The sequence below is a fragment of the Abramis brama genome (genome assembly GCF_963993115.1).
Source record: "Abramis brama genome assembly, chromosome: 24".
Taxonomy (NCBI): domain Eukaryota; kingdom Metazoa; phylum Chordata; class Actinopteri; order Cypriniformes; family Leuciscidae; genus Abramis; species Abramis brama.
Window position 1 is genome coordinate 22,434,010 of NC_139986.1, and position 10,085 is coordinate 22,444,094.

Below are 10,085 nucleotides of genomic sequence, written 5' to 3' on the forward strand. Positions count from 1 at the left end.
AGTGCTAGTGTTAAAAAAAAAAGGATGAAACATCATCTGACTAGAACAGGTATTGAAGTACGCCTAGTAGAGTATAAAACTTTTGGGTGTCTGGGACACCTGGGCAAAACTTAAAGTTATAGTTTATAGTATTAAAGTTATCTACCTTATTTGAACTCTATCATCTACTTCAGGGGTCCTCAACTCTGGACCTTGATATCTACTTTCTTTTTATATTTATGTATTTATAGCTTATTTATATATTATTTTATTTACTGACATTAATTAAAACACATCAAGATATATTGAAGAAAAGTTTTATTAACACCATGACCAGATCTTTCAAATCAATAACGTATGCGCACATCAAGGTCTAGAAAGTAACTGAAGTCTTTGATTAGTCAGTGAAGGAGGCTGAAGATGCTTTATACACTCATGTTACATACACATCCATCTCATTAATGAAATCCAAAATTATTATTCATTTTGCCAGATTATAGTGTTGGTGCACCAAATAAAAACATTTAAAAAATGAACTCCCCATAAGGCTAAATGGTTAATCTTACTTTAACCAGTGTGAGGCATTTCACTTTGAGAAATGTACAAACCGGTTTAGAAATACATTTTAAAGGGATATTTTACCCAAAATTGAAAATTGCCATTTACTCACCCTCATGTGAGGGTGCTTTCAGAACTTTCTTCTGTGGAACACAAAAAATATTTTGAAAAAAGTCTGTTTTTGTCCATTCAATGGAAGTCACTGGTCGCCAAAACAGTTTGGTTACCAACATTTAACCGGTTTAGAACAGGTTTTTTTAGTGGATCATCCCTTTAATTTCACTTAATTTTACACATACAAAAACACTCAAAGGGACAGTCCCACTGAAGGAACACAAGTGCTTAGCTCAAGTGCAAAATGGAAGTAGTTCATGGCCTGTAAGAATCAAACCAACAACTTTTCCAGTCCAGGGGTGCATTTCCCAAAATTATCGTTAGTCAACTTTCTTTGCAAGTTCCATTGAGCTCTATTGGTAACGACAGAAATTGTGACCATAGTTGGCTTTGGGAAATGCACCCCTGATCTTAAAATCTTATGGATCCCCTTCAAGCTTTCTGAATCTTTGTATAAACCTCTTTTGTTGACAATGTTGGCTAATGTTAAGTTCTGAGTTTTAAAGCAGTAACAAAAATAGTATTTATAGCTTTCTGTACACATTTTTGTAGTGGAGTCCTTCAACCAATACGGCTCCCAAATCTTTTTAGATTCTGTTTAATAAAATAAAGCTGATTATTATAAAATAAAATGGATTAGAATGGCACTAAGTATATTGTACATAAATACGCTGAACTTAAGCAAGGCAGTGGACAGGGCTTCATTTTTAAAAGATACTTCTGTGAAGAACTGGCCTGCAGTATTATAAATTCAGTTCTCTTTAGAAAAGACTAATCAAACCACCTAAAAAAAATTAAATTTAGCTCATTTAATAGAGGAAGGTAGCATGATCAATTTTGAACCAGCTCCATAGCATACATAAATAATGTAATCTTTAGCCAAGGTCTGAAGAATGATGTGATTACTCGTCTTTATCAGGCTTGTAGATGGACAGGGTTCTGGCTGAGGGGTCGGTGGCCTTGATCCAGCGCGGCATCCAGTAATGCGGCGTCCATTCGCTGCGGCCGGGGTACTTCTTCTCAAAGACCTGCCTTATGTAGAAGCCTTCTTTGGTTTTGGGGGGGTTGAAAGGGAACAGCTTATCAGCCTTCTCCAACTGAGAGTCGTTCACCTGAAGGAGAAAAGATAGATTAAAGGATACACACCGTGTATTGTGCACATCCATGACATCATAGTCTGTGTGTACATGTGTAGTACCTCAGACTCGATGTGCTCCTGCAGGCTTGCATACCAGGATTTCTTCAAGGATGTCATACCATCACTGAAGGCCTCTTTCCTTCTCCAGAGAATCTCATCTGGGATAAGATTCATCCCTTTAAACGATTCCCTCAGGAGATGCTTCTCCACACCATTCTGCTCCAATCAAACAAGTTATTCAGTCGGATTACAAAAAACACTAATATGATATTTGAAAAACAAAAGCAATACCAATAAATTAAGCATCACTATCATTATTGCTCATATTTGGTGTTTTGGTTTTTGTATTACACTTCAGACCGGGAACCGTAACTGATGTGGGAACAGACACATTTTAGACTGACATGAGGAACTAAATCACTGAATTGTGAGGTGTCAGGACTCACCTTCGGTGCTCTCATCTCTGCAGGCAGAGAGAGGTAGTATGCGGTGAATCTGTGGTCCAGGAAAGGCACTCTCAGCTCCAGTCTAGTGGAAAAGGTTTGACGTCACAAACAGTGGAAATCACCAAGTTACTGTGGGAAGGGAAGAGAAGGAAGGGGTATTTTGTCTTACCCGTGTGCAGCCGTGGTTCTGTCCGCTCTCAGCGCATCAAACAGATAAAGCTCTTTCAGCAGACGTACACTCTCCTCAGCGCCCGCTTCAGGGGTCGGCGCCTAATTCAAATCAGGTCACAAATTCAGCTGAATCCAAGTCTGAAGATACAGCTAACAATGCATGACAAGGCACTAATTTCTCACATAGTGACCATAGTGAAGTCCCACTTAAAATGTCTGAATGTCATTGAATTACATTATAAAACTACACAAATGTTGCTACACCCTACATCTCAGAACCTGTTTTATTTGAGCATTTTTAAGTGTAGCTTTTTTTTTATACATTTGGAGTTGACACGTACCTTATGATCATAAATGACATTTACCTTATGAAAGTAGATGTATCCTTGTGTCAGCTCATCAGAACCTTCACCTGAGAAAATCACAACGCTGGCTGTCTGCTCACAGATGTACTTTGATATCAGGTACATCCCTGCATAGAAAAAACAAACAACAAATCACTGAATACAAATCTTTTTCTGAAAAGCACTGTTGCCACCTAGTGGCTATAAGCTGAGCTAGGAAATTCATATTGCTGAAGCAAATGATGCAAAAAAAATATAAATATATTTTTGGTCATACAGATAACACATTATTCAAAAGAGTAATACCAGAGAATGTCTAATAAGGGGAGAACTTCCACTCTCAGTAAACTTCCGGCTTCTAAACTGGTTGCAGTTCCACTCTGGTTCCATATGAGGGCGCTCACAGGCGAGTGCAGAATGAATGGAGGTCTATGGCGAAATACCCCTCAAAATCCACTTTTCTCAGGATATAATTTTTTGTCTAGTAATTTGAATGTTGTATTCGAAAGGAGATGCAAAGAAATTACACATTGCTGGGTGTTAGATTTTTTAGTCACTTATTTGCTTTAAAAAGTCTTTTAAAATGTCAATGACGTCATACACATCGTATGACCAGAGATACTGCTTTACGGCAATCCTTCAGTCACTTTGGTGCTTTTGCGCTCTGCACTTTCTTTTATCTCGAGGCATCGACAACACAGCTGACACAGGTAAATACACGTGCTAGAAGAGTTTTTGTTTTGTTGTTTTAAAAGACCACGCCGAAAATACACACACACAATGCCATCAAGCGGTATCTCTGGTTGTAATCAGTCCTTCACTGACCAATCAGCGTTCATTAGCAGAATGCTAGCGTGTTATGGGCAACAACAACTCAACCTGTAAGAAATCGAAAGGACATAAGTACTCGTTCATTCAACTTTCGACCTATAACCCATGTTGAACTTGCAAAACCTACAATCAAATCTGAGATTTCTCAACGGCAATCGGGTGAAAGAGACAAATTTAGCCGTCTAGCACCATAGACTCCCATTTATTTTGCACTCATGGGCGATCGCCCCCAGTGGAACTCTGGTGGAACTACAACCAAAATTCGGTACAATAGGACTTAATAGGGAGTGGCCAGGCTCTCCGTAGACGGGCTCTGGTAATACATCATTTGAAATTGTAATTGTGTGCACTCGCAATAACAATAAAACGTCAAACTTTTGTAAAATAATGAAAACAAACAGGATGCTCTTTCTGCCATCTCGGTCTCAGCTTGTCGAAATATACCAAAACTCAGTGTATACTTACCTCACAGACATGAGAAATGCATCTATAGAAAGCTTGAAATGTCTACTTTTAAATGAATCAATTCAAATGGAAAGGAAATATTCTCAGATTATGTAATCCATATGAAAAAGGCATATTACCACTACTGAGATGTAGCCATTACTGACATGAGTCAGCATCGTTGACTTAAATCTCTGCATCCAAAAACACAATTTTATCAATAAATTATTAAAATATTCAGACAGTCTCCTTGCTGATTTTTATAACACATTCATAATCGGTGTGCTACGGCAAGCACGAGTGTGTGTGCACGATTGCTGATTACACTATTATATATAGGCAATTAAAGGATCATTATTGATTTATACCATATAAATCATCATTACGGTTTAATTCATGTAACTTCTGGCACTCTAGTGGATAATAAACAAAACTGCATCTTGTGGAAGAACATCGTAGTCAGAGCAACTTCTCTCCGTTTATGTCTATGATGAGTCACGCAGGTACTGGGCTACAATAGTCCAAATATAAACATTTATTATTCAGGATAAGACAAAAACACGGTTTGGAAAATGGATTCATGATGTACTCGCTCAATATATACATTTTGTACATTTCTGAACACGAATGTACATATTGCAGCTTTAAACATGCGATCAGTCAACTAATTGATTAAATGAACTACTGGTCGAGTAGAAAAAAACTAAATCATTACTGGTGAGTAGCCCTAGTTCCTTCTACTCCTATAATTAGTCTGAGCTCCTGTACTCACCAACAGAGGCACGCACAGTGGTGATGTCAAAACTCTCCAAGTGAAAGATGACTTCGTCCACCGCACGGATACCCTCCTCAGGCGTGAAAGTCACCTCATGGTGTTCGCTGCCAATGTAGGCTGCCACCTGCCACACAACACCAGTTAAAACCAACGTGATCTGCTACTAAATACTCAAAAACACATATGGCATGTGATTCAACTGATTTTTAAACTGGAAGAACAAAACAATCCAAAAAATTATGATCCTCTTTTGCCTCTATAATAAAAATGAGACCATTGATGTGCAAACGGTCTACTCTGTCAAACTCTACTCTAAACCGGTCAAATCTGTTACTGGAAGCATCTCAAAAAATGTGTTTTAGACTTTCATTGCCCTTTAAACCATGGAACTTTTATTTTGGTGGTTTTATCCAAACATAAACCAGTACTGTATATGCACACAATTTCATCGTGTCTTCTTCAAATCAAATGTCCAAATAAGCACAATGATTCAGCGGTACATCTAAAGATGAACAATGACACAGTGAATTATACCACAAAAGACAATGACGTTGACCAAAAATTTGAAGAATGGACAAAAAAATTATGCCTTTAAAATGACGTTGAGATTGTAGTGCACATAAATATATTAGACATTTTAAATGTTCTTCCTCATTTTTAATTTAGACCAATAGCTCTAGAAAGTTATGCAGCTGATTTGTTGATATTTCTAAAACCCTATTTTGATTTGTTAATAATAGTTGATAGTAGTCTCCAATGATACAATACAAACCCTATGAGTTTGTTGTCATAGGAATATATTTTTAAAATACATAATGCGCCCTACTCTTTTTTTTCTCTGCTTATTAATATTCATTTGTTTGTATAATGAGCATCTTGTAGATCTGTGTATTATTGGTTGTTGTTTCCCATCTTCTCACCCGCTACACTCCCACTTTTCCACAGCTTTACAAACCATTTCTTGAGCTTTTTTCAAATCTGAGGTGTGAACCATCAGTAATAAAACAGGGGGGTTTGAGTCCACGTTAAAGTACAAGCATAAAGCCATTGCAAAGATTAAAAAGGTAAAAGTAAAAGGTTAATGCTTTTACTTTTGCTCTTAAAATGCACCAGATTGAAAAATGTCAATACTTTTCTTCAGAAACTCAGTTTCTCCCTGTAGAATCCAAGAATGGTATTAAACCTTCGATATTTTGAATGTATTATATTAGAAATTCAACAATCATGACAACACTAGCATCTTTTAAGTCAACACAAAGTGTATAGAAATGCACTATCCATAGAAAGTGCAACACATGTTCAGGCTATAGAAGCATAAAGTGCATATGACATGCTGAATGTACAGTGTCACTTACCTTGCGGGCAGCAAGAAGATCTGGGCTGTCATCTGCACCAATGGCAAATGTCTGAATGGGATACTGAAGCTCTTCTTCTTTGGCCAGTTTCACGAGTGTCGCGGCAACCAGACTGGAATCGAGACCACCTGGAAATAAAACCATCATGGATAGGGTGAATGTAATAAAAAAAGTCAGAGTAACAAACCCACTTGAAGCAAATAACAGAAAGAGTGGCACAGGCACCTGAGAGGAGGCAGCCGATTCTTCTGTGAGCCATCAAGCGTTTCTTTACAGCATTTTCAAACAGGATCCTAATGTTGCTCTTGACCGTCTCCAAATCAAAGCCTGATGACAAGGGTGAAATTCATTTCTCTAAAGTTTTTATTGATGGTACAGTAAATGGTGGTGTAAGCAGATGTATATTACACAGGGAGGTTCTAGAAGTAACTCTTACATTCATCTGTTCCATAGATATTTAACTCTATTAAACTGGTTGTGTTGGCGCCGACACAAACCAAGCTGTATTCACGTTACCGTAACTCTTCAACTGTTAGCACCATCAAAATCATTCAAATTGCTCCTGACAGTACAAATTGCTCCTGACAGTGCGCTTTTAGGCAACATATGGCTCATTACAGTCATTTCCATCAGCAAATGACAGCAGCTTTCTGGGAAAGCGAGAAGGAAGGATTTGAATGGAGAGACACAAGAGTATGGCAGGTTAGGGAGTTTTGGATTGCAGAAGAAAAGAAAAGAAACGAACAAAAACATGGCAAAGGAGGATTATACAGCACAAGAGGCGATTGGGATGATTTTTGATGATATTTGGAAAGAGGGTCACACAAAAACTCAGTTTCAGTGTCACACAAAGATATAAAATGGCTTCAGAACATGTGAAATAGAAATGCACAAGTAATCTGGACTACTTTTACGTCACTATATGACATCTACCTGTGCCAAGGCCCTGAAGGTTGTTATAGGAGGCATGTTTAGGTTCATCTGTGCAGCAGTGGAAGCGCTCCATCTGAACAGACTTGACTTTTCCAGTGAGCTTCAAGTCAAACTCCTCAAAGTATCCTGGGGGAAAGGGGGTGATCTCTGCAGGGGTGGACATGGAGTGTGTGATCTCTGTCAAACCTGTTTGGATTAAAATCACAGTGAAAATGTGATGTTAAAATTAAATTCTGGAATAAAGGTGTGCTCAAGGTATTGCATCAGGAGATAGGGCTGCACGATTTTAAATGAAAATCTGATTAAATGAAAATGTGATTAAATAAATAAAATAAAATAATCATAACAATAACAATAACAACAACAATAATAAAAATAATAATAATAATTAGTAAACCATGAATATTTTATTTTGGCAGAAAACCTCAGCTTCTCTTTTGGATTAGAAGCACTTCTCATCACAAGTTTGGGAAGATGGTTGCCACATGTTGTGTTCCTAAATGCAACCCAAACTCAGAGCAGATGTAGAGATGAGTTTGAGAGCAGCAGCATTTACTGTGAACCAAGCCACTCTGAGACACTGAAAATACCAGATGATGAGCTCGAGGTACGTAGAAGAACAGTGAAACGTGCAGCACAAACATTAGGGCTGCTCTCGACTAAAGATTTTTCTGATCGACCCGATTTCGCAAAATCTGTCAGCGAGTGAAAATCGGGGATAAAATCGTGCAGTGTGAACTCGGCATTAGTGGGATTTCATTTAGTTTCAATTATTCGTGCAGCCCTACCAGAGAAGGTGCTTTACATTATTCATTATACCTTTGGCCTCAGAACAGACTGCTAGAAAGCCATCGTCGGTAAGCAGTCTGAACAGTGGTCTCACACCGTAGGTGTCCCTGCCTAAGAAAACCTTTCTGTTAGCAGTGTCCAACAGGATGAATGCGAACACTCCATCAAGCAGAGTTGGCATCTTCTCGATTCCAAAGCGATCGTACAGGTGCAGAAGGATCTCTCCATCCACTTTGGTCTGATAATCAAACTTAAACTGCTCCTTCAGCTATAAGGAAAAAGACAGATCATTAGATGCATGTTAAACCATGAAGGAATTGGAGAGATGATGTGAGGTGGAGAGTCAATCTCTCCTTACAAATAAAGTCATATTGAAGTTAAAAAATGATTACAGTCAGAAATATATCACTGTTCTGTTGTACATTTTGTATGTACTTCTCATAATAATAATAATTTATTTAAACATTATTTAAGGTATATAAACTGATAGGATTGCACCTCTTGGTGGCGCTATAACTGAACAAAACATGAAATTGCCACTAACTACAATAAAGTATATAAAATGCTATATTTTACTGATGGTCTGATGCTAACTTCTTGTTTGCTTCTTGCTTGGCCCCGACAATTGCTGCTTGCAGCTATATTTATTATTATTATAGAAAATGTATATGTTATTATTATTATTATTATATTGTTAAATACTGTATACCGTGAAACTCTCTGTAACTTATCATACTGTGATAATCTTACAACACATTTGCACACACACAAGCACGTGCGTGCACACACACAGAAGACTGTGTCTCAGACTGGCCATGAGGGGTCCGTAGAATAAGAGGGGCACTTCATCTTATAACTTTGCAATGCTTCGATAAAAAAAGAAAAAGAGAGGAAAAAACTATTTTGTTTCTAGTCCTTAAGATTCTAAAGTTATGATTCAAAACACAAATTGCCTTATAGCGCCACCTACTGTAGAACGGGTGTGTCTGTGTGCCTGAGTAGCAGTACACAAATTTGAGTTCATCCTGCCAATTTGGGGGTCTCTATGATTTATTTTCTATGAAACCCAAACACTTTTAAGGCAGAAAAAGGAGGAGGGGGAGAAGGAGGAAGAGGAAGAAGACAAAGAAAATCAGTACACAGTAAAAACAATGACAATCATAATACAGGGTTGCCAACTCTCACGCATCTCGCGTGACAGTCACGCATTCAGCCTCAATCTCACGCTCTCACGCTCAACAAAGAAATCTCACGCAAAAATAGACATTCTTCTGTGCTGTATTTTTTTTTACTCATGTGCACTAAATTTCAGAATTACTATAAACAATTCAGGCTCTTAACTACTGGATGGACCACTAGTTATGGCGCAAATGATTTAAAAATCTCCCACAATCTAGAGCGAGCACGCATGCGAGACAGAGACTGTGCTCCAAACCAACCGATAGCGCGCGCACGCACGGCAGAGAGGGATAGTCTTACCTCCCCCCCCACCCCACCCCCCCGTTGGAGAAGTCTCACTCCGAGCTAAACTGAAAAGTTGGCAACCCTGATAATATATATTATATAATATATATAATAATATAATTTGAAATTGTGCTTTTTTTGTGTGAAATAAAGTGAAAGTGAAATAGGCCAAGAATGTTACTTACCCTGATGTGGTTGTAGATCTCACCATTGTAACACAACCAGAGGTAGGGAAACTTCTTGACACGTAGAGGCTGCATGCCATACAGCTGGTCCACAATAGCAAGGTGGTGAAACCCAAAGCAGCAGTTGGTGAATCCATTGACATTCTCGAAGCGGAAAGCATCTGGACCACGATTGGCGATCTTCATGGCATTGGTGCACTGAGTCGAGAGGCACTCATCACTACCGAACAAGGCCCATATACCACACATTCTGATGAAAAAAAAAATTCCACTAAAACTAGAAGGAAGTCAAATTAGTAATGCTATCCTAACATTTTAACACAAGAATTCAAAACTGTTGAATACACAAACACACAAAATTACCATTGAAACGGTACACAAAAATTCGTCAAAGAGACGTTCGCACTCTGATGTAAACAATCCCAACACAAAAGTGAACAAGACATACTGAATTAAAATGCAAATTCAGAAGGTGGCACTTAATACACTTAATACAGTGGTTTCAACAGAAACACAAAGGACAAAAGAGGTTGCACTATTTACTGTTTCTGACAGTGCT

At 38.2% G+C, this 10,085-nt stretch overlaps 1 protein-coding gene across 1 annotated transcript; it reads right to left on the bottom strand.

The window, feature by feature from the left end:
• Nucleotides 1-280: 280 nt before the first annotated feature.
• Nucleotides 281-9,787, bottom strand: LOC311074964 (asparagine synthetase [glutamine-hydrolyzing]-like). Its single transcript, XM_084102009.1, has 11 exons — nt 9,527-9,787; nt 7,908-8,145; nt 7,089-7,274; nt 6,381-6,482; nt 6,156-6,283; nt 4,798-4,924; nt 2,772-2,878; nt 2,405-2,505; nt 2,236-2,317; nt 1,850-2,005; nt 281-1,763 (listed from the first exon to the last, which is right to left on the bottom strand). Exons 1-11 carry the CDS (start codon nt 9,773-9,775, stop codon nt 1,554-1,556), a joined length of 1,686 nt encoding a protein of 561 aa, XP_083958135.1. The 5' UTR covers nt 9,776-9,787; the 3' UTR covers nt 281-1,553.
• Between the last annotated feature and the right edge of the window lie 298 nt (nt 9,788-10,085).